Source organism: Phyllostomus hastatus, unplaced genomic scaffold (assembly GCF_019186645.2).
Source record: "Phyllostomus hastatus isolate PE091 unplaced genomic scaffold, TTU_PhHast_1.1 phas_contig_86, whole genome shotgun sequence".
NCBI classification, from domain to species: Eukaryota; Metazoa; Chordata; class Mammalia; order Chiroptera; family Phyllostomidae; genus Phyllostomus; species Phyllostomus hastatus.
In genome coordinates this window covers 12,123,556-12,148,620 of record NW_025333977.1, presented here as the reverse complement: position 1 = coordinate 12,148,620, position 25,065 = coordinate 12,123,556, and the positions used below count along the sequence as shown (strand labels likewise).

Here is a 25,065-nt window from a genome sequence, read left to right as displayed (position 1 = left end):
CCTGTTTCTTGAACTGGAGTTGCTGGTCTCTTTTTGTTAGAAGGTCCCCAGCCTCCCAGGGAAGAATGCCTTCCTCAAAGTTACCTATCATTTCTTCTGACCTAGCCTAAAAGAAAATTAGATGAACCAATTAGACTGTGAGGTGAAGAAGGGGTGATGATGCTGATGGTGGTGGTGGTGATGATGATAAACTCTGTGAAAATCTGAACTAAACATGTTGGAAATTATCTAATTAAAGACTAATGTACTTTTATTGTCTGTTTGGAATACTAATTACATCTCTTTAACCTATTCAGCTTAACAAACCAATGAAAAAACACCAAGGAAACCACTACAATCTATTTTTTTGTGGAGATACTTCTGCTTGTTAAAAAAATGTATACAAAAGATGCCATGGGTGAAAAATTGTACCTATGATCTCTGAAGGGGTATATTTATAGAGCATATCTAAACATACAATCCATAAATATAGAAAGTGGAATCCCAATAATTCCATTATTTGTTGCAATTTGAAAGGCCTCTTGAAAATGTGGCTTCCCAATTGCCTAGCTTTTTCAACTCTTTTGTTAAAAATATCTATAGACATGCACTCGTGATCTGCGGTACTGGTTCGACTTCGGTCATCCTCGGTGACCGGGAGTCTCCAGCACTCAGGGAACGACCAGAAATGCCGTGTGGATGTGCTCTGGACTCTGGACCAATCACTGATGATTCAGTCTCCACAGAAGGACAGCCAGTCTCTGTCTGGTCTTAATCACTGAAGATGCCCGACCCCTGGGAGGATGTGGTTGAAGGACAGTGGGCAAACCTGAGTTGCTGACCCTCTTGGGCTGAGCTGATGGTGGAGAAAGGGTGGGCTGTGGCACTCCGTGCAGGCTGGGGATTCTGATTCCTTTTTCCGAGTTCAGTCTCGAAGTGCTTCTCTCCCCCTGATTACTGCCTGCTGCAGCGGAGGAGGTTAGGCTGCCCTGGCTGGGGAAACACGGTGACAATGGTAAACTTCCACTGTGCTTGCTGAGCTCCAGGAGCTGTTCTCGGGCTTGACTCAAAGCCTCTGTCAATTCAAAGCGTTCTTCACACTCTCTGCGCACTGTTTCCTGGAGCAAAGTGTTCTGAAATGAGAAAAGGGGTGGGGGAGCTTTAGCTATCCCTAGCTTTAACAGTGGATAGTTCTTGGCAATGGAAATTGAGAACTGAACTGGAAATCAGGGGTCTGAGTTCTCTGACTTTGTGGCTACTCTACCACATGGGACAGAAAAGTCAAAAACACAAATGAATTCTAAAACTGGAGAGGACAAGAGAACATTTGATTCAGACTTTGCAGTTTGCAGACGAGGAACCAAGAGCCAAAGTCACTCAGATGGTAGACGTGGGGCTGGGACTGGAACTCAGAATTCTTAATGCCTACTTCAGTGGGGTCTCAACTTCTCTGTGTCCACTGTGTCCCACACATGTGATGTCTAAGAGTTAATATCTATAATGTTACTGAATATCTTATTTTATAATGAGGGTAAGCTCCAATACATAAGACAAACAGGTAAAGGTGTTGAATTTTAAGACTGAAAGAATAAAATATATCAGCTATGGCATTTAAACAATAAAATCAGTTACTGTGTATGATGCCTTCTCAATGGAACTTAAATATATTCATCGTTTTCTAATCTGTAAGATATACATCAAAATAAAGAATAACATTTCCTGCTTTTAACTCCATCTAGCAATCATTTATCAAGTTACTAGAAGTTATAGTGGATGCAGTTCCTGTCCTCAAAAGTCTGAAGCCTCATAACTGCAAGCAGAGTTGCTTTTTATGTCCCCAAGAGAATTTGGAGCCAAGGGTGGAAGCTATGGGGTTTAAGTCAAAGTAGAACTTTTTAATAGCTTGGGGTCTCCAGATGATACTCTGAAAGGCTGCATATCACTTGACTGGGAAGCAACAGAGTAAATTTAAGTTTCAAATGTGTGACCGGACTAGAGATCATTAAGGCCCCTTCAAATTCTGGGACTACACTTCTAGCTGCAGAGTTACTCATCTTTCATCTAGGCAATTCATCAAACTTACTTTAAGGTCCATGGTAGGAATTAGGCCTTGGATCTGCCTAATGCCCTGAATTATGTTTGTGGGTGATCAAAAAAGAGTCTGAAAAGTAATAATTCAGAGTAGTATTTGAATAAGTAAACACAGTTAAAATGATGGGGCAGAAGTATCTTTGCATAAAAATGAACTTCCATCAGGTTAGCTTGTTTGTAAAAACAGCTAAGACACACCCAAGTCTAAGTCTCAAGGGGAAAGCATCCTCATAAGGGTTTACTGAGTAATTTTCTGTCAGTGGAACTAAAAAAGCATCAGGGAAAGTAGCATCTCCTGTACTTTAGTTTCTTGTGATTATGGTCAGAACTCCCTTCAATTCCAAATTTAGTAATCAATATTGAGGAATGTGGAAGAATTCCAGATTAGCAGTTGCACAGTCCTTTTTAATAAAATCAGTGGCGTGTCTGGGTCACACAAAGCCACATTGTTTACATACAGTAGTAACATACATAGATGATTCATGTGTCCACGTATTTTTAAAAAATCAGGAGGGTCAATCACTTGTAGTTAATTTCTTTTTATTCTTTTTTTGAGAAACAAGAGACCAAGGATTGTGTTTGTGGCATTATCATCTGGATCTCATTAACTCTAACTGAAATACTTGTTTAAAAAGCAAGGGAAGGAGGATTAGAGAAGAAGATCAATAAGCTGCTACACTGGGTGTCATCTCATTCCCTGCTCCCAACAACTATATTCGATGAAGAAAGACAATAAAGCTCAGACTGGTTATGTAACTTGCCTCAAATAACCCAACTCTAAAGGTCCTGCCTGCTTCCAAGCTGCCTAGGCCTAAATTAATTGTCAAATTAATTATATCAAACATGCATGAGCCATTTTGATCCAGGACACTGAAGCAATAAAAAACAGTAAGACAATTTGGTTTTGCCCAAGTTTTCTAAACTTAATGTGAACTTTCTTTTAAAAGGAAAAAAACATTCATGCATTGTGTTTCTTGTCTACTAGTAGAGTAAGCTGCCCAAATGTGAAGTGATTAGATTTAAAGGGGTTCAATAAATTAGTATAACCTTGATTAAGAAAGCTATGAGAGATTTCTGGCCAAGATAGAAGCATAGGTAGATACACTTTGCTTCCTTGCATAACAAAAAGGACAACAACAAATTTAAAAACAAAAAACAACCAGAACTGCCAGAAAATTGAACTGTACGGAAGTCCAACAGCCACGGAGTTAAAGAAGAAATACTCATCCAAACCAGTAGGGAGGGTGGAGACAGGCAGTGGGGAACACAGGACTTGAGGCAAGGGAGCAGCAGGAGGACCTGGGTGGGTGAGGCAGCAGCTGGCAGAATGGGTGGTCCCACATTTGCATGTGGATCAACTGGGAGGAACAACTAAGAAACAAGATAGACCACACAACACAGGGTTCCAGCATGGGGAAATAAAGTCTAGAAACCTCTGACTGAAAAAACATGTGGGGATTGAGGCAGTGGGAGAAACTCCCAGCCTCACAGGAGAGTTTGTTGGAGTGACCCACAGCATCCTAGAATATACACAAAACCACCCACCTGTAAATCAGCACCAGAAGGGCCCAATTTGCTTGTGGGTAGCAGAGGAAGTGACAGAAAGCTGGCCAAGAGCTCAGTAAGAGGCATTGTTCCCTCTCTAACCCCTCCCCCACATGCAGCACCACAATGCAGCGACGTGTGGTTACCCCACCCTGGCAAAAAACTAAGGCTACACCCTTTACTATGTAACAGGTGAGCTGAGAAAAAAAAATATGGCCCAAATGAAAAAAACAGATCAAAGCTCCAGAAAAAATACAACTAAGCTATGAAGACACAGCCATCATATCAGGTGCAGAGTTCAAAACACTGGTAATCAGGATGCACACAGAAATGGTTGAGTATGGTTGTAAAATAGAGGAAAAAGTAAAAGCTATGAAAAGTAAAATAAAAGAAAATGTACAGGGCACCAACAGTGACAGGAAGGAAACCAGGACTCAAATCAACGATTTGGAGCAGAAGGAAGAAATAAACATTCAACTAGAACAGAATGAAGAAACAAGAATTTTAAAAAATGAGGAGAGGTTTAGGAACCTCTGGAACAACTTTAAGTACTCCAACATCTGAACCATAGGGTGCCAGAAGGAGAAGAGGAAGAGCAAGAGATGGAAAACTTACTTGAAAAAAATAATGAAGGAGAGCTTCCCCAATGTGGCAAAGGAAATAGACTTCCTGGAAGTTCAGAAAGCTCAGAGTCTCAAAGAAGTTGGACCCAAGGAAGCACATACCAAGGCACATCATAATTATATTACCTAAGATTAAAGACAGGGAGAGAATCTTAAAAGCAGCAAGAGAAAAGGAGACAGTTACCTACAAAGGAGTTCCCAGGAGAATATCAGCTGATTTCTCATAAGAAACCTTGCAGGCAAGAAGGGTCTGGGAACAAGTATTCCAAGTCATGAAAGGCAAGGACCCACACCCAAGATGACTCTATCCAGCAAAACTATCATTTAGAATGGAAGGGCAGATAAAGTGCTTCCCAGATAAGGTCAAGTTAAAGGAGTTCATCATCACCAAGCCCTTATTATATGAAATGTTAAAGGGACTTATCTAAGAAAAAGAAGAAGATCAAAAATATGAACAGTAAAATGATAACAAATTCACAGCTATCAACAACTGAGCCTAAAACAACAAAAACAAAATGAGCTAAGCAAACAACTAGAACAGGAACAGAAACACAGAAATGGAGATCACATGGAAGGTCATCAGTGGGAGGGGGAGGGGAGGAAGAGGGGGAGGATGGGGAAAATGTACAGGGAGTAAGAAGCATAAACAGTAGGTACAAAATAGACAGGGGGAGGTTAAAAATAGTATGGGAAATGGAGAAGCCATAGAATTTACATGTATGAACCATGGACATGAACTAAGGTGGGGGAATGATGGTGGGAGGGGGAGTAAAGGGCAGAAGAGGATAAAGAGGAGAAAAAATAGGACAACTGTAATAGCATAATCAATAAAGTATATTAAAAAATGAAGCTATGAGAAAGAGGTAACAAAGGGTCTAGTCGAAGAACATGCATAAAGGACCCATGGACACAGACAAAAGGGTGAGGATTGATTGAGAGAGTGGGGTTGGGTTGGGCAGGGCAGGGGAGAGCAACAGGGGAAATATTGGGACAACTGTAACTGAACAACAGTTAAAAAAAAGAAAAAGAAAAAATTGAGTTAAAGATGGCAGCCAAGTAGGTGGAGTCTGAGTCTACTTGCTTTTGCCCCCAACCTGGACACTTGGCTGATCGTCTGAAAAATAAACTGAACATTCAACAGAATCTTAGCTGATCTAAAGTTTGGAAGCCAAGGAGTACAGGAGATACTTCGCAACAAGCAGTAAGAAAATTTTTTAGGTTGAAGGGGAAATACCTCCTGCATGGTGCCTGCAGCCATGGAGAGCCTGGTCAGAGATCGAAGCTTTGCAGCTTCCTACCCTCGCAGGGCAGGGAACCCTAGACCCAGGCTGGGAGTGACTTGGGTACACAAAGTCGGGTAGATCCAGGCTACAGAGCAAGCAGCACACCCATGGCTGCAGTGGCAAATTCCAATCAAGAGAGAGAGAGAGAGAGAGAGAAGGAGGGATTCTAACTGCACCTGAGTCAGGCAGAGACAGGCCATGACCAGCTATGACTGTGAGAGAGTCTTGGCTTTTTGGAGAGGTGTTGTGTATGGAAAACTGGACAATAACTCAGTGCTGTTGCAGGAGTGCCGAGAGGGACTTTTCTTTAAAAGGGAAGCTGAGGTATTCTGGGCAGGAACCCCATGCACAGCTGCCCTTCCAGCAAGGAGAGAGGACAGAGGACAAAGTTTGTTCCCACTCAGTGCAGCTGGACAAAGAGATCAGAAAGGTGCACAGCGAAGAGATTTCTCAGTTCCACCCTGGCACAGCTGGCAGGGCAGAGGCTGTGCAAGGTAGAGAGTTCAGGACTCTGTTTCGAGGGCAGTGGGCTGGGAGTTGAGCACCTGAGGTTATTTACAGCCAAACAGAGCCCCCTACCCCGGTGGAGATGGAACCTCTGGGAAAGGAAGGTTGCACCCAACCCCCACCTCCTGCAGGATAGAAAGCACCATCAATGGGGAAGATTGGCAAAACAGGCAAGTAAGGCTCAAGAACTCCCTGCAGGATGCAAATCCACAAGAGAAAGACAGAAAGAAAAATGCCTGAAGGACCCATTTTGAACTTCCTTCAGGGAGAAAAAATACACTGGTTCCTAGAGTCCTATTTCACTGAGGCCAGCAAGGAAGGGAGATCAGAAGTCAGTGCAGAAAGAGGGAGTCAGGGCCCCACCCAGCCTCAGCTGCACACAGAGCTGACACGAACACCAAGCAGGAGAGAGCTCTTACACAGATTGGCCCCTCCCTTGAAATGGCAGCTCATTCCTCAGAAGTTATATATTCTTGGAAATAAGCTGGGACAGACCAAGATGGGTGGTGTAGGAGCAGGGGGAACACAACCACAATTTTCCGAGAAGACTGAACAGTGCTTCCCAGGGGATACTCAGGGGTCCCACCCTCCCAATCGCAACAAAAGCTCCCTCTAGAGGCAGGTGAAGGTGGTACAGGAGTTGCTGCTGGAAGATGGATGACCCAGCCTGGGACCTTGAACTGATGAAAACCAGAGGTGGATCCAGAAGAGAAGTCAGAGGGCAAACACAAAACTGCTGAGACAAATCACCTCGTTCTTCTTCAGAATTAGCATTCTTTGTTTCGCATGGCCTTTTAATATTTCTTTGTTTGCTTCCATTGTATTCCAACTAATTCACTATTCTTTGTCCTTTATTTTTATGCTTTTTACTAGATTTTATATTATTATTATTTTAATATTTTATTTATTTATTTTTAGAGAGAGGGGAAGGGAGGAAGAAAGAGAGGGAGAGAAACATCAGTGTGTGGTTGCCTCTCACGATGGCCCCCACTGGGGATCTGGCCCACAACCCAGACATGTACTCTGACTGGGAATCAAACTGGCAACTCTTTGGTTCACAGCCTGCGCTCAATCCACTTAGCTACAGCAGCCAGGGCTTATTTTTAATTTTATTGTTATTTCAAATCTCACACTGTACCCTTCTCCTGTCTTATTCCATTTTGCCTTCTTCCTGCCCTTATTTACACTGTAAATTTTATTTTCCCCCATACTACTCCTTGTTCCTATTCCTAACTTTTACTATTTCTCTTCCCTCTATCTGCTTAAAAGCATTCTTCCTTCCTGCAGTCAGCTCATATTCTTTTGTCCCCTCTTATAATATTCTTATTTCCTTTCCACTTTCATAAACCATGGCTTGTTTGGTGTGGATATTACAGTTGTTGCTGTTCTTCTTCACCTGTATTTGTATTTGTTCACTATTTTTTAAATTTCAATCTCACAGGTTACTCCCTCCTGTTTTACTCCACTTTGCCTTCTTCCTGCTATTGCCTATTTGAGTTTGGAATTTATTTATTTCCCCTTTCTGACCTGGATTCTATTCCTTAGTTTTATTACTTTTCCTCCCCCATCCTCTTAAAATCATTTCTCTTTACTATAGACATCTCATGTTCTCTATTCTCTTTTGTACAATATCCTTATTCTCCTTCCACTTTCATTCATCTTTGCTCAGCTGTCACTGTTATTGACCCTGTTGTGGTTTTGTTCCCTGCGGTTCCCTGCAATTTTGTTCCCCCTGGTTCCCTACCTTTTTAATTTTATTTCAAACCTCATGTTATACTCTTCCCTTTCTTCCTTATACCATTTTGCCACCACCCTTCCCTGTTTTACTTACATCTTAAATATTATTTTATCCCTTTCTTTGCCTTGTTTTCTATTCCTTACTCTTATTATTTCTCCTCCCTCTTCCCACTCAAAATCATTTTTATCTCCTTTAGTCATCTCATGTTCCCTTTTTCCAATCTTATAATATTCTTAATCTCTCTCCATCTTTATTAATCTTTGCTCAGTTGCTGTTGATATTGCTGATGTCGTAGGGGGATATTTTTGTGGGCATGGGCTTGGTTTTCTGGGTAGTACTGCTTCAGCACCTGTACTGAAATTTACTAAAATTAAATTCAGATCTCAAAGGAAAGAACAAGTGCTCTACAGAAAATACGCATAAAGCAAATCACTTAAAAGCTATTTCAGGCAAGTGACACACCACAAAAGGAGGAAGTAAAAAGGTGATATGAACCCAAATGTCCCCAAAGCAGGTACAATGAAAGCAAAGTGCCCGCCAGTTCCACACTGAACTTCGGAAGGGCTGCTGACCATCTCGGTCTGGGGCCCACCGCTCTGGAACTCATCCTTCTTGAAGGCTATTAGCTTCCAGAAAAAAAGGATGAATTCTCTTTCTTAAATTATTCCCCAAACCAGAAGGACCTTGGAACTGAAAGCAGGGTCCAAAGTTAGGACTTTTATTTTTGTCTGATCTGCAAACACTATGAAATCTCAGGTGAATCCCACAATACCTGCATGTCCCCTGCCACCATTATCTCTTCCTTTAAAATTGAGATTATAATTCAGTTTTGTTCAAGAAGCAGTTCAAATATTATCATTTATTCAATCATGGAGTAGAAAAAATGGAAATAGAGCACATCGAGTTTAGGGGATTGCTATTTCAGGAGTGGAGAGTGCGTGACAGGCATGACCAGAACACTCACGGGTATGGCCAGAATCAGTAAGACACATTAGTGGAAAATTCCATCATATGTGGAAAAGAATCATTCACTCGTGGCTAGATTGCATTCGGCAATTTAGGCAAAATGTTTGTCTTTTTTAGTTGTCTTTTTGGAAGGTTGTATTGTCGTAGAATTTTAATGTGTTTTTATTGAACAACATGGGAAAATGTGTAAAATGAAATATGCTCAGTGAGCTTGAGAATCATGGACAAGCACGAGCATAATCAGTGAAGCCATAGTATTCTAACTGTTTTAGTCAAAGTTATCACTGGCCACATTTTAGTACGGTAAAAGAGTATCACTGGACTGCAATGAAACTAAATCAAGAAGAAAAGGGAGGCATGAGGCAGGTGAGCAAGGAGCAGTGGGGTTTCCCAGACAGGGTGGGCAGTGAGGGCCAGCACCTGGCGGTGAGAGGGGGAAAGGCACATCTTGAGATGACACATGGCTTAGAATGACTCGAGTACAGAGCACACAAGGGGAGGTGAGAACAGGACTGACGCAGGGAGGAGTGAGCAGGGTCAGATCAAGGATGGCTTTGGTAGCATGCTAATACTAGAGTTTTAACTTAATTCTGAGGGCCGTGTGGAGTCACCAAAAGGTTGATTTTAAGCAGAGGGCTGGCGTGGGCCAATTTAGATGCTTTTGCCAGCTCTGTGGAAAATGGCATTGACTGGGGCAAGATGGGAGGAAGTGAGGATAGTTCAGAGGCCAAAATTTTTAGGGAGAAGGTTTCTATCCTGAGTGGCCCTTGGTTAGGTTGGTCAAGGGGAGGGAGAACTAGTGTTCCTGAGTCCTTAAGCTATGCAGGTTGGTGGAGAGCATTCCTGATACGCATGTCTACAACATTCTCAGATGAAGGTTACTTTGAGTGGGCTTAAAAATATGGCTCAATTATACTCCCACTGGGTAAGTAAATGTCAAAATAAAAATATAAACTGGCTCACCATCTGTTTGAAATTTTTAATATGGCCAATTTTCTCCACTCTTTAAAATGTAAGGGTGGTTTATTTTTATGTTTGTTTTCATTTTCATCCTTAGAGACAGCTGGATTGCTTTCAACAGTGGAAGAAGCAAAAGAAAGCTTTGCTGGGTAACTTGATGATTCTGAAGGTGAGAATCTTGTTTGTGATGGAAATCAGCTATATTTGGCATAACTTGGGGGGGATATACTAGGAGAGAAAGTCCTCAGGAAAGAATAAGCACAGATGGGTGTCTCTGTGCTGTATACCCAGAAAGGTCTCAACCAGTCAGATTACAGTTTCCACCAGCCCAAACTAGATGTATCTGGGGGTGACTGGATGGTCAGCCAGCTGCGTGGGGAGCTGTGGTGAAAGGAAACTCTGTGGAAAAGGTGTGGAAACCAGAAGGATGAGTCGGAGTTAGCAAAGGATGTGCCCAAACTTCCACTTAAAGCTTCTGCTCAACTAATCTGATCAGCCCGAAACACTGTAGAAGAACAGTGGAAATTGCCCTTGGAAGGTATAAATAAATAGAAATCTGAATAGATTTCCAGGAAAGAAGTACAAAGGATGTCAAGCAACTTTTTCTTAAAACTGTATTTCTATGCTTGTGAACACAAGGAACACCGTGAGACAACTACGGCAGACGTGCCGAAACAGAGGTAGGAGCAGGGACATCATCTGTGGGCCAAGCTCTCTCAAGAGCAGATTTTCAGAATGGGGAGGAGGAGCCCAAGAAGAAGACATTGTGTTCACGATTTACCTTCCTAAGTCAATAATCTAACACTCATTAAGATTTAATTAGTACTAATGAAACAACAAAAAAACACTTCTCCATGCTTTTTCTCCTTCTGTCAATTTTCTGGCATCTGTGCTGTGTCAGGACGGGCTGTCTCCAACATCGTAAAAGACGGTCTTGCCTGGATCTCTCTCTCTGGCTGGAGACTCAGTCTGAGCCTCACACTCCAAGGCGAAGGTTCTCAGATTGTCAGTTCAACCATCCTCCCTGCTAACCAACCCCAGGGATTGTTCCTGCCCCCTAAAAGCTTCCCTGACATCCCCCTGCTCCCTGTGGAGCCAGAGATTAGAGAATCTCCATGTATCCCATACTCTTTGGAGGAGACTCAGATTCCAATTTTCTTTGGTCCCAAAGTTGAGAACCACTGATTTGTTAATTTACTAACTGCTGCTTTGGTTTCTCAGAAATGGAATTACCAGAGAAATGTATGCCATTTTCTCCATATCAATTAAGCATGCAAATGCAGTAAGTGCATAGCCTAAAACTAAGCAAATCCCTCTTGCAAAAAAGCGATTTGTGTTTGCAACTGCCATGAATTCCTGAAATTCAATCTCAGCATTTACATAAATTCATCCTTGCCAGGTTTGGAAACTTTCCTACATAATTGTGATTTCCTTCTTTTAAAAAAAAATAGATCTTACATTTTGAAACTATTCAAAACCCCAAGCAGTTTTAAAGTCATCCATGAGACCCCCAAATTTTGGAAAGTGTGTAGTGAAGCCTGACTGGTGCCCACTGTGCAGTGTTGGGAAAACTCCTCCCTCACTTTTCCCGTCACCTCTTTGTGTCTGTAACCCTACAGGGAAACACGTGCACTCTCTTTTCTTGATGTTTAAACAAGAACAGAGCCAAGATCTCAAGAGATGGCCAGGTGAACCAACAAAACTAGCTGTTGTGAAGAAAGCAAATGCACATCTACAATCCACGAGCCATGATTTTGATATCCAAAATGCTCTGCAAAGCAACATTCGTGTGACTCATAACATTTGGTACTGTTGATAAAATCTGACTGGACCGATCATCTTTCTTGTGTTCACTTAGTGGGGCCACCCCTACGCTTCACTCAGAAATGCTAATGCAGCTGCCTGGAAGGGGCCGCCCTAGATCTCTGGGGCGTATGCGCTTTGCTAACTTCCTAAAATTCAACATAATTTGAATGGCAAAACCTATCTGAAGCCAAAGTTTTTGTAGAAAGGATTGTGGCCCTGTATAAGTCTCATGCTTCCTTTTAAAAATACTTTCTTTCTCTAGGCTCCTTGCTAGTATTCTCCTCCAGGTTTCCTCCTACCTCGATAGATGGTCCTTCTCTGTCACCATTGCCGGCTTCTCCTCCTTCTCCCAGCCTCGAAAAGCCAGAATGCCTGTTCTCAACTCTTTTCTCTATTGTCTTGTTCCTGGGTGATCTCACTCAGTCCCAAGGCTTAAATATCAGCTACAAGTTACAAGTGGATGTCTCTAAAATGTGTCTCCATTTAGCCTTCCCCAATCCATTCAACACCTAAATTTGGACATGTAATAGGCATATTAACATTAACATGTTCCAAATCAAATTCTTGATATTCTCTCCACTTCTATTCCTTTACTAGTGTTTCCCGTGTCAGCAAATGGCAGTGTGACTCAGTTTCTGAGATTCCAAACTTTGGAGTTATCTTTGACTCCTTCTAGGCTTTTCCCTCGCCCACCCCATCAGCAACTTCCATTGTCTCTACCTTGAAAATGTATTCCAAATCGGGCCACTCTCTCCTGCTTCCCCATCATGACCATCAGTGTTTCTCAAGACCTTTTCAAGAGTCTTGTAATAGGTCTCCTTATCTTTATTTTTGCCCTCCCTCAGCCCATTTTCCACACAGCAATCAGTTGTACTCCAAAAATAAGTTAGATCATGTCACTCCCTTGTTCCCAAAATTCCCAAGTGGCTTTTTATCACACGTAGGGAACAATCCAAAATCCTTACCGTAGCCTACAAAGAGTCCCGTGAATTGACCCCTCCAACTTTGCTTTCTACATCTGTCCTTGCTCACTAAGTTCCAGCAACGCCTCCTGACTCTTGTATGGTTTCTCCAAGGATCCCAGGATGCTCCTTGCCACAGGGTCTTTGCGCTTCCTATTCCCTCTAGCAGGAATGTTCTTTCTCTCACTTCAGTTCTGCTTGAATATTACCCCCTTAAAGAGCCCTCTGGCCACACCATGTAATACAGCACCTCTCCTTCAGAAAGTATCCATTTACCCTGCTTTATTCTCCTTGTGAGTGTCTATTTTAAAAAAACCTGTTTGCCTGTTAAATGAATGCATATACACATGCAATGGGCACAGAGGTGTATAAGTAAGCTTGTCTCTGGGATTTTGTGGGTTCATGGAGAAATGATATTTTTATTCAGACTTAAAGAATAAACTGAAGTATGCCAGGCACATCTTATTAAAGTTTAAGCTAGAATCTGCTTTGTCTTTATTCTTTTATTTCTCATAATCTTAAAAAGATCTCAAAGGTTGTAGTTTGTTGTTCATTTTTACTTATAATTTCCAGGTTTTTCTTTTTTAACCTTGCTCTTTATTCTTTTCTTTGTCACCTTCTCTATCAGGTTTTCATTTTATAATTTACTCCTTTCCATTATTTTATTAAAGATTTTATTTATTTATTTTTAGAGAGAGGGGAGAGGAAGGAGCAAGAGAGGGAGAGAAACATCAATATGTGGTTGCCTCTTGCATGTCCCCTAACTGGGGACCTGGCCTACAACCCAGGCATGTGCCCTGACTGGGAATCGAACTGGTGACCCTTTGGTTCACAAGCCTACACTCAATCCACTGAGCTACACCAGCCACAGCTCCTTTCCATTAATTTAAATTATTTCTTAAAATTAAAGTAATACAGTAAACATAGTTAAAATTAAACAATGCTATCAAATTATCATTAATAAAAGCACTCTTTCACACTTCCAATCCTGCCTCCCAGAAACAACCATTTTCAGGTTTTTAAGCTGTGTCTCCTAATATTTTTCTCTGAATTCCTAAATAATACCATGTCATAGCTATCTCATGGTTTCTAATTTTGAAGTCATTACCTACTGACTTCATAGAACAGAAGATGAGGATTTAGCTTCCTATTGATATTCCCAACAGATGTTTCTCCTTCCTCATGAGATGTTTTTCCTGCCCCATTATATTTCTATCACAATTTTTAGTTAAATATATGCACATATTTTTTCTTTCTATGATTATATATACAAATATTATGCACACCTGGGCTATGCAGTGTACTGTGATTACAATTTCCTTCTTGCTCAGATTCCTTCCAGAGTTAATCATTGTCTCATTATTTAGCTGCTTAGTTGTCTAGGTATTGATTACTAATTTTTCACCAATACCACTAACAGACGCTTTGAATATGTGTTTAACATGTCCAAACACTCCCTCTAATCTGTCAGCCTCTCTTTGTTCTTGGTGATATACTCCTTTTTAAAAAATACTTTCTTGTTTATGCTATTACAGTTGTCCCCATTTTTCCTCCTTCGCACCCCTCACCCAGCCCACCCGCCACTCCCACAGTCAACCCCACTCTGTTGTCCGTGATGGGTCATTCATACATGTTCTTTGACTAGTCGCTTCCCCTTCTTTCAACCAGTCCCCACCTCCTTCCTCCTCTCATGCAGATGTCAGTCTGTTCCACATCTCTGTGCCTCTGGTTCTGTTTTGCTTGTTAGTTTATTTTGTTCATTAGATTCCAGTTATAAGTGAGATCATATGGTATTTGTCTTTCACTAACTGGCTTATTTCACTTAGCATAATAGTCTCCAGTTCCATCCATGCTGTTGCAAAAAGTAAGAATTCCTTCTTTTTTACTGCTGCTTAGTATTACATTGTGTAAATGTACCACAGGTTTTTTATCCACTCATCTACTGATGCACACTTAAGCTGTTTCCAAATCTTGGCTATTGAAAACAATGCTGCTATGAATATAGGGGTGCATATATTCTTTTGAGTTTGTGTTTCGAGGATTCTTAGGAGAAATTCCCAAAAGTGAGATCACTGGGTCAGAAGGCAACTTCATTTTTAAGTCTTTGAGGAAACTCCATACTGCTTTCTACAGTGGGTACACCAGTCTGCATTCCCATCAAACAGTGCGTTAGGGTTCCCTTTCCTCCACATCCTTGCCAGCACTTGTTGTTTATTGATTAATGATGGCCATTCAGACAGGTGTGAAGTGATATCTCATCGTAGTTTTAATGTGCATCTCTCTCATGGCTAGTGATGTTGAGCATCTTGTAATGTTATACATCTATGGGCCATCTCCATGTCCTCCTCGGAGAAGTGTCTATTCAGGTCCTTTGCCCATTTTTTAGTTGGATTGTTTTTCTTCCTGGTGTTGAGTCATATAAGTTCTTTATATATTTTGGAAATTAAACCCTTGTCTGGTGTATCATTGGCAAATATGTTCTCCCATACAGTTGGTTCCCTTTTCATTTTGATGGTTTCTTTAGCCATGCAGAAGACTGAATTTGATGTAGTCCCATTTGTTTTTTTCCTTTATTTCCCTTGCCCTAGGAGATACATCAGCAAAAACAGTATTATGCAAGATGTCTGAAATTTTACTGCGTATGTTTTCTTCTGGGACTTTTATGGTATTGGGATTTATATTTAAGTCATTTATCTGTTTTGAGTTTATTCTGGTATATAGTGTAAATTGGTGGTCTAGTTTACTTTCTTTTGCATGTAGCAGTCCAGTTCTCCCAATACCATTTATTGAAGAGACTGTTTTTACTCCATTGACCATAAAGGTGTGGGTTCATTTCTGGGTTCTCTATTCTTTTCCATTAATCTATGAGTCTGTTGTTATGCCAGTACCAGACTGTCTATATTACAGCAGCCTTATAGTATAGCTTGAAATCAGGTACTGTAATTCGTCCAAATGTGTTCTTCTTTCTCAAGATTGCCAAAGCTATTCAGGGTCTTTTTTGGTTCCCTATAAATTTTTGGAATATTTGTGTTAGATCTGTGAACTATGCCAATTTTAATAGAAATTGTATTGAATCTAAAGATTGATGTGGGTTGTATGGACATTTTAATGATTTTAATTCTTCTAATTCATGAACATGGTGTATACTTCCACTTGTTTGTATTTTCCTCTGTTTCTTTCTTCAGTGTCCTATCCTTTTCTGAGTACAGGGCCGTTACCCCCTTGATTAAATTTACTCCTAGGTACCTTATTTTTTGTTGCAATAGTAAATGGAATTGTTTTCTTAGTTTCTCTTTCTAATAGTTCATTATTGGTGTATAAAAATGCCATTGATTTCTAAGCATTGATTCTGTATCCCATTACTTTGCCAAATTCAACTCATTAGGTCTAGTAGTTTTTTGGTGGAGCCTACAGGGTTTTCTATGTATAATATCATGTTGTCTATGAATAATGAGTTTTACTTTCTCCTTTCCAATTTGGATGCCTTCTTTTTGTCTGATCGCTGTGGCTAGGACCTCTAGTACTATGTTGAAAGCAGACATCCCTGTCTTGTTCCCGATCTAGAGGAAAACACTTTTAGTTTTTGTCCATTAAGTATAATGTTGGCTATGGGTTTTTTGTATATAGCCTTTATTATGTTGAGGTATGATCCCTCTATTCCCACTTTGCTGAGAGTTTTTACCATAAATGGGTACTTGATTTTACCAAATGCCTTTTCTGCATCTATTCATATGATCATGTGATTATTATCTTTCATTTTGTTTATCTGATATATCACATTTATTGTTTTGTGAACATTGTACCAATCTCACTTCCCTTGGATAAATCTCACTTGGTCATGATGTATGATCTTTTTAATGTATTGCTGGATCCAGTTAGCTAATATTTTGTTGAGGATTTTAGCATCTATGTTCATCAGGGGTATTGGCCTACAATTTTCTTTCTTTGCTGTGTCTTTATCTGGTTTTGGAATGAGGATAATACTGGCCTCATAAAAAGAGCTTGGAAGTCTTCCCTTTTCTTGAATTTCTGGGAATATATTGAGAAGGATACACATTAGTTCTTTGAATGATTGGTAAGATTTGCCTGTGAAGCCATCTAGTCTAGGACTTTGTTTGCTGGGAGTTTCTTGATTAGTGCTTCAATTTCACTGGTTGTTATCGGTCTATTCAGGTTTTCTGCTTCTTCCTGGTTCAGTTTTAGAAAATTGTATGTTTCTAGAAATTTATTCATTTTGCCCAGGTTGTACAATATCCTGGCATATAGTTGTTCATAGTATTTCCTTATTATCCTTTGTGTTTTTGTGGTATCCGTTGTTACTTCTCCTCTTTCATTTTTTATTTTATTTATTTGGGTCCTCTCTTTTTTTCTTCTTGTTGAGTCTGGTTAAAGTTTCATCAATTTTGTTTATCTTTTCAAAGAACCAGCTCCTGGATTCATTGATCTTTTGGATTTTTTTAGTCTTTATATCATTTATTTCTGCTCTGATCTTGATTATTTCCTTCCTTCTACTCTGGGCTTTATTTGTTGTTGTTTTCCTAATTCTTTTAGGTATAGGATTATATTGTTTATTTGAGATTTTTCTATCTTCTTGATATAGACCTGTAATGCTCTGAACTTTCCTCTTGGGACTGCTTTTGCTGTGTCCCGTAGGTTTTGGGTTGTTGTGTGTTCATTTTCATTTGTTTCCAGGTACTTTTTGCTTTCTTCCTTGATCCTATTGATAACTCATTCACTATTTAACAACATGCTATTTAGCCTCCATGTATTTGAATATTTTTGAGATTTTTATTGAGGCCAATTTCTAGTTTGATGACATTGTGACCTGAGAAAATGCTTGATATAATTTCAATTTTTTTAAAATTTGTTAAGGCTTCTTTTTCTCCTAACATGTGGTCTATCTTTGAGAACGATCCATATGCACTTGAGAAGAATGTGTATTCTGCTGCTTCTGGATAAAATGTTCTTAAATATCAGTTAAATCTATTTGATGTCATGTGTCATTTATGGTTGCTGTTTCCCTGTTGATTTTTTCTCTGATCTATCCATTGGTGACAGTGGGGTGTTAAAATCCCCTACAATGAGTGTATTGCTGTTGTTCTCTTCCTTAAAGTCCACCAAGATTTTCTTTATATATTTAGGTGCTCCTATATTTGGTGCATATATGTTTACAAGAGTTATGTCCTCTTATTGGATAGATCCCTTTAGTATTCTGTAATGACCTTCTTTGTCTCTTCTTACGGTCTTTGTTTTGAAGTCTATTTTGTCAGATGTAAGTTTTGCTACCCCAGCTTTTTTTTCGCTTGGAAACATACTCTAAAAGCCCTTCATTTTTCTGCTGAACCTAGCCCGGTTGTTCTCTAACTCTTGCACTGCTGTAACACTTGGACTTCTTCCTACCATGGGCCTGGGGATTCCCTCCCGCTCTCTCCTGTGTTGGAGCTCATTTCCTGATTCCTATCTCTTCTCCTTTCTTAGTTTACCCTCATTGTGGTGTCATATATCCTCAGCTTCCTCAGTGAGGCTGCAAGGGAAGTGTCCTTTTTGAGAACTCTAATGTCTGAAAATATCCTTACTTGGCCCTTGCACTTGCCCATTTGGCAGGATATGGAATTCTAGGTTGCAAATAATTTTCCTGCAGAATTTGGAAGCCATTATCTTCTAGTTTCTCCTGCTGCTGTTAAGAATTCTGATGTCATTGATTGCTATTCCTTTTCAGGTGACTGGTTTTTTTTTGTCTGTCTTGAAGCTTTTAAATAATTATGTTTATCCTTAAGGTACTGACATTTCATGCTGAAGTGCTTTGATGTGTTTGTTTTGCCATCCATTACACTGCGTAGGCCCCTTCAAAATAGAACTGCATGTCCCTTCAGTAGTTGGAAATATTTTTGAATTAGATCCTGCATAGTTTCCTCCCTTCCATTTTCTGTTCTCTTCTTCTGGAAATCCTATTTAGTAGGATATTATATATCCTGGCTTGATCCTCTAATTTTCTTTTCTCTTCTTCATCTCTTTGCTTTTTCTTCTACATTCTGGGAGCTTTTTTTCAGCTTAATCATCTACCCCAAATATTAATTTTTTTGCTTCAGCTCTTATATTTTAATACTCATGCTTGCTCTTTTTCATAGCCGCCTGTTCATGTCTCATCTATGCAATATCTTCTCTTTTCTCATAAAGATATTAATTGTGCTCTTTTTTGAAGTTCATTTTTGCTTCCCACATTGTTTTGTGTCTATTTCTTCTAAGGTCTTTTTTTTTCTTTTTAAAGATTTTATTTATTTATTTTTAGAGAGAGGAAGGGAGGGAGAAAGAAAGGGAGAGAAACATCAATGTGTGGTTGCCTCTTCCAGCCCCCCGACTGGGGACCTGGCCTGAAACCCAGGCATATGCTCTGACTGGGAATCGAACCAGCAACCCTTTGATTTGTAGGCCAGCACTCAATCCACTGCGCCACACCAGCCAGGGCAAAGTTCTTTTTTTCTTATTTGTTCAATCCTGGCTTCTCTCTTTTATATTAGAGATGATTCTCAAATGTTTGGCGACTCTTATCTTTTCAAATCTCCCAAATGTTACTAGAAGTTCTGTGTGCATTTATAAGGGTTTATTGACTAGTATACTTCTCAGTGGGTAGACTAGACAGGGATTTCATTGGAAGACCCCAATTGTTAGTATACAAAATTCTTTTTTTTAATTTCCCGGATATGAATATATATGGTAAGCCTGGTTGTCTGTTCTGGGAAGTGGCTGAGTGAAGTGGACTAGAAGGTCTCACCCTTTAATACACATACTTTCATTCTAGCCTTATCCCATACTCTGCTGATGTGTATCTTTAGATCAAAAGCCTCTCACATTTTGTTTTTCTAGAGTATAAATCTTTGATATCCTGCCAGGATAGTGGGTGGGGGCAGCTTGGGATTAAAGGAGGGCATCTGAGCATCTATCTGATCCTTTTACAATCATTCAAACAGCCCTGTTTTCAAATCCACTCTTCCCTCCCTCTTTCAGAGGTATCTGGTGTCTCCAGTTCCCGAGCCTTTCCAGTGTCGTGGCACACAACGGGGTTTGCTCCGTTTAGGACTTCGCCCCACTGCCCCACTCCCCAGAGGCATAAGGTTTCACGGTCTGATAGTCTGCTAATTGCCGCTCACCCCTACATTGCTTTCCATTTCCCAAAGTGTAGTTGACATCTCGTCCATCTGGTGACAACTCCTCTCTTGTTTTCTTTTCCTTGTGAATTTATTCACTGTTTATTAGTTGACTGTCATTTTAGTGTTTTGAGATGAAATAGAGATAAACATATGTATTCAATTCTCCCTGTTTAACAAAAGTTTTCCTTTCTATTTTTGAATATATTTTATTTTTACAGGAACTGGTAGAATGTAAAACTTCTGCCCCTTTGTTTTCTTTATCTATAGCCTTAAGACAACAAAAATATTGAGTTCTCTGTACTGGTTTTCCTTTGGTAGTTATACATGAGCTGTTTTTGTGTTTTCTTATTTTAATTTGCTACATTCTTTTTCTGGATGACAACAAGGCCCACAGCAGCAGGGCCACGCTGTCCTGACAGGACTCACGTGGAGCTGGTAGGAAGAAAAACGGGCCGCAAGAAGCACGCGATCTGTTTTAACCAGGTTTTAAATGATAATGTCCTATTCTCTAACATACTATGTTTCTTTTCTGACTTCCCTCTTTTTTCTCCTAATGTTGTAATTTTTTATGTGTGTGTCTGCTCTGTCTGAGGAGTTTTCTGGGGGGCCCCTTTTCACATTTACATTTCCCATACAGTTTTATTTTCCATTTTCTCTCTTATTGACCTGTGCCTTTTGTTGCTTCACCTCTGACCCTTGTTTCTGTGGCTGCTCTCCAATAATCCCCACTCCACACAGGAATGCCCATTTTGCCCTTTAGAGGCTAAGGCCTTCCTCCCACCCTTGAGAACTTTCTTCATACAATAAAAAACAAAGTCCACCCATTCTCTGCTCTCTTGAACGAGAGCTGGACTTTCCTCTCCTTAATTAGCTTTCTTATTAGACCATTAATTTATCTTCATTCTAATGGGAATTTGTTCTCCATTTAAAAGTGGCTTTTCTTCTCCAGAACCTGAGAAATTTCAAGTGTCTGCAATGCATGGTCAAAATAGTAGTGCTTTTCACTTTAAATGCCACAGACTCTATTCTTTCTGACCTGTAACTTCTATGCTTTTATAGGCTCATTTCCTACTTTTATAAGAAATTCTGGACTTTGGCGTGCTTAACCAGAGAAGCAGCCTTAATTATTTACTCCTACCTTTTAGTTATAATTATTTAACTTCTAATAGAAAACCTAGCCAACCCTCCCCTCTCCTCACCCCAGCATAAGGAAATCTTCCCCCTGGCATATCCTTGGGTAATTTTCCCTGTGAGATGATCCCTTTCTACTACCCAGTAAGGATCCATAACCATTTGTATACCATCTTGGTGTCCTGTATCTTTTAATAGCCTACTTTAAAAAAAACCAAAAATGTCATCTTTATGTGGCTTTCTTTTATAACTAATGAGCAGAAAGAGCTCTAAATGTAGCTCCCTTTGCCTGAAAATGACATTCACTCTTCACTTTCAGTCTGGTTTTGCTTGCCAAAATTACCTCCAGAGGCCCTGAGATTGGCAGTCCTAAAATGGCCCTGTGTCCCTACCCTCTTGCTATTCACACTCATGTGCTATTCACACTCACTTTGACTGGGGGCTGGGCTTATTGACTCATTTATGAAGAGTAGAATACAGCAGAAGCAACGGGGATGTCACCTCCAAGATGAGATTGCAAAAAGACTGTGGCTTCTATTTTAGGCACTCTCTTTTTCACTCTCTCATTCTTGCTTATTTGCCTGCTCTGAGGGAAGCCAGCTGCCGTGTGGTGGGCTGTTCTATAGGCTGTTCTATGGAGAGGTCCATGCTGTAAGGAACTGAGGAAGGCCGCTGAGCTCCAGCAAGGTGCTGAGGCTCTGAGCCCAAGAGCCCGTGAGGAAGTAAATCCTGCTAGCAACCACAAAGTAAGCGTGGAAGCCAACACTCTCCTGGCTGAGCCTTTGGATGAGACCACAGCCCCCGACAACCTGGCACCAACCTCATGAAAGGCCGTGAGCCAGAAGCACCCACCTAAGCCACATTCAGATCCTTGACTGACAGAAATGATGAGAAAATAAATGTTTGCTGCCTGAAGCCACTGAATTTGAGGACAATTTATTATTGTACAACAATGGAAAACTAATACAGGCCCTTAAGGCCAATTTTTTAGCTTCTGTCTATGCTTTATGTATGACAGGTTTCTGTTTAGGCCATTCTTTCCTCCTGATGTCAATGTAATTACTCATATAAAACTTTCTTTAAATTCTTCTTTGAGAGCAGTGAATGGCAGTCGTCAGTTATATTCATAACTGCATATCTAGTGTCCAGCACAGGGCCTGGCGCCTGCATAGATGCCCAACACACATTTTCAGAATTTGACCCTTCTGTCTTTTTCTACATGTCCTAGTTTACAAGTTACTCCTTATCTTCCATATTGCCATCTCTCTGGGGATTTAAAAGTTAGAAAACCTGCTGGTCTCATTGCCTTGACCTTTCCCTCCTTTAACCTCCTGTCTCCCCTCTAGAACGTCAACGCCACTGTCTCCCTTGAAGCAGAACCGCATCACCTCTGTCCTTCTCAGGGTCTCCGCAGCAGAGCCGAGGGAAGGTGTGCTGTCCCCTCCCACTCCTGTCCGCACTGACCACGCGGCTCCCTGTACCAGGGACGCTATGCTGCTGTGCTCCAGCAGGAGATGCTCATCTGACCCCCTAACCATCTGGAGGAATACATAGTGTGCTTATTGTTACTTTAAAGTAAAAAACAGAAAATAAATGAGGCCTAGAGATGAGTGCTAAGCCTGGGGGTCCCTGTGGAACTCGGGGTCACTGTAGCTCAGGTTTCCTGAAAGAGGAAACATCGCTGCCACAGAGATGCAGCTTTGAGTCTCGCCCCGCCGCACTGCGGGGCCTTCCAAAAGTCAGTTCCTCATCGCTAACATGGAATTCATTTCTCCTTTACAGGGCGGTTACGGCATTGCTGTTGATCCAGCATTCTGCCCATTCCCATTTTAACTTAGTTTATAACTCCTTTGCAATAATAAATTCACTTCCTAATTATAATGCTGGCATATACTTAACTTTTTATTCTGCTGGATAATTTAAATGTAGCAAGAACACGGTATATTTAATTATTAATAACCAATGTTATAACTAGTACTTTCTTTTTATTCCTTAAAATGCCCATAAAACCGACAAAAGATGACTTGTCATTAACATTCAGAGTCTTCCCCCATTTGCCTTTTTTTGTTATCCCCTCATGAATGGGATCAAACATTCTGATGTGACATAACTTGGGTGATTACAGAACAGACTAATTGCTCTACTGCCCTAGTTCAAGTTGCTATAAGAAAGTACTATAGACTGGGAGACTCAAACAACAAAACAAATTTATTCCTCCCAGTTCTAGAGGCCAGGAAGTCCATGGTCAAGTCACAAGCACATTGGGTGTGTGGCGCGGGCCTGCTTCCTGGGTCAGAGACACCCTCCCCCTTTGTCCTGATGTGGCACAAAGGGTGAGGGAGCTTTCTGGGATCTCTTTTATGAGGGCACGAAGCCCGTTCTCGAGGGCTCTGCCTTCGTGATTAAATACCGCCCAGAGTCCCCCCCTGACTTAAATGCCTCCCCAAGTCCCCACGTCTAAATGTCATCACACTGGGGATTAGGTTTCAGGATTTTTTAGAGGACACACACACTCAGTCTGCAGCAGCCACCATTTCCACACTGCTTAGCAGTTCGGATATAAGACTTTGTTAGAAAGAAATTTTAAATCAAAATCTGTCTACTCCCGTTCAAATAAAAACATTGCTAAAATAATCACACATGCATAAGAAAGAAGACCAACACACGTAAATTACCTTATAAATTTAGGTTGATGGAAAGATAAATCCCTCAAGAAAAATGGTATTTAAGATATATTGTCCAAATATTATTTGAACTAAAGCAGCAAGTCCTCTAAAAGTTTTTTGGCAAAGATTTAATGTCCAAAGAAGCAAGACATATAAAGATTACTAGTGGCAGAGGTTTTAAAAGGTCATTTGCAACACAGTAGCACTGGGTGCTGAGAAAACCTTAGAGATTATGTAGCTTCGTGTATTCATTTCACAGAAAAGGAAGCCAGGTCCAGGAAGGTTAAGTGACCGCCTAGTTAAAGACAAAACCAGGATATGATCCCAGGTCCCTGACTGGCAGTCCAGAACTTTTTGCATGACACCAAGCTACCTTTCATGTTTTCGTTCGTTTGGTTTTTGAAAGAGCATCTGCCACGGTACCGCCTCTCACTGCGGCGGTGGGTGCCATCGGCGGCCTCCTACCTCTTCCTGGGACTGCCTGAACTGCTGCATCAGCTGCGTCTGCGCCAGCAGGGCCCTTTCCAGTTCATCGGACTTCTGTTTCATTTCCTTCCTCAAGTCCTCTGAAACAAAATCACCATTGTCAATTTCCTTCTTCAAGCGAGATTCAAATTCTGCAACCAGATTCTTAAGGTTTTCAATTTCCTTCTCCTTTGACTCAGATTCTTCAGTATATTGGACATGGGATTCATGCAGTTTTTTTTCAAGAGTGGCTACTTCCAGCCTTAAGTCTCTAGTAGCGCCTGCGATTAAGTCAGATATCTGTAAGATAAATCTTGTATTAGTTTTTAGGCAATATCTCCAGGTAACCACAGAGTTCTCATGGTTTTCAAAGACTTATTCTACATAATCAGTGTACACCACTGATCACATGAAAACAAATCCTATGACATATGTAGGCCTCCAAAATTTTCTTTTTAAAAGTTAAGACTAAAATTTTTGTTTTTACCACCTTAAACGGAATTGCACTAATCACTTGAGCATCCTTAGAAATACATGAATCTCTGTAACTGGGTTAAGTCACCAAGAATAGCTCCAGTGGTGATTAGTTGCCTGTCTGGACTCACTACAGGGTAGCTCTGTCAGTTAAAATGCCTGATGCTTGGGATGCACGTACAGGAGCACAGCATTTATATTTTACTCATACCATACCCATAAGTTTCCCTTTGACATTTTTTCTTTCTTGTACATAATGACTGGAGGTACTTCAGGTACTATACCTTATAGAGCAGTATGCCCGACAGAACTTCCTGTGATGATAGAAGTATTCTGTGATGTCCAATATAGTATGGACACAGTAGGCACTACATGTGGCTATTCACAGTGTGTGCTGATGCGTGTCTAACAACTGACTCCCCCCCACACACGAGCCAGGTCTGTGTCTGATCTCCACAGCACAAATGCTCTCACCACGACCAATTCCGAGCTCCCAAGGTGACATCAGTGATCGCTGAGTTGGGAAGGGACGTGCACAATGGGCTCTCGCTTGCCAGGACTGGGTAATGAGCATTTGAAATGTGGCTAATGTGACTGAGGAACTGCAGGTTTAATTTTATTTCATTTTAATTAATTGAAATTTAAGTAGCTCCTTGTGGCTACCACATTAGACAGTGCAGTTGTAGAGGATACCAGAATTCTTTAAAATATACTGCTTTTC

The 25,065-nt window shown here is 40.7% G+C and overlaps 1 protein-coding gene across 1 annotated transcript in view; it reads right to left on the bottom strand.

The window, feature by feature from the left end:
- Nucleotides 1–563: 563 nt before the first annotated feature.
- Nucleotides 564–25,065, bottom strand: part of LEKR1 (leucine, glutamate and lysine rich 1) — a 148,522-nt gene continuing 124,020 nt past the window's right edge. Inside the window, exons 12-13 of the mRNA XM_045850755.1 lie at nt 23,871–24,170; nt 564–1,112 (exon numbers count right to left, since the gene is read on the bottom strand). Coding sequence (XP_045706711.1) covers nt 702–1,112; nt 23,871–24,170 — 711 coding nt within the window. The 3' untranslated portion in view covers nt 564–701. The remainder of the gene's footprint in view (nt 1,113–23,870; nt 24,171–25,065) is intronic.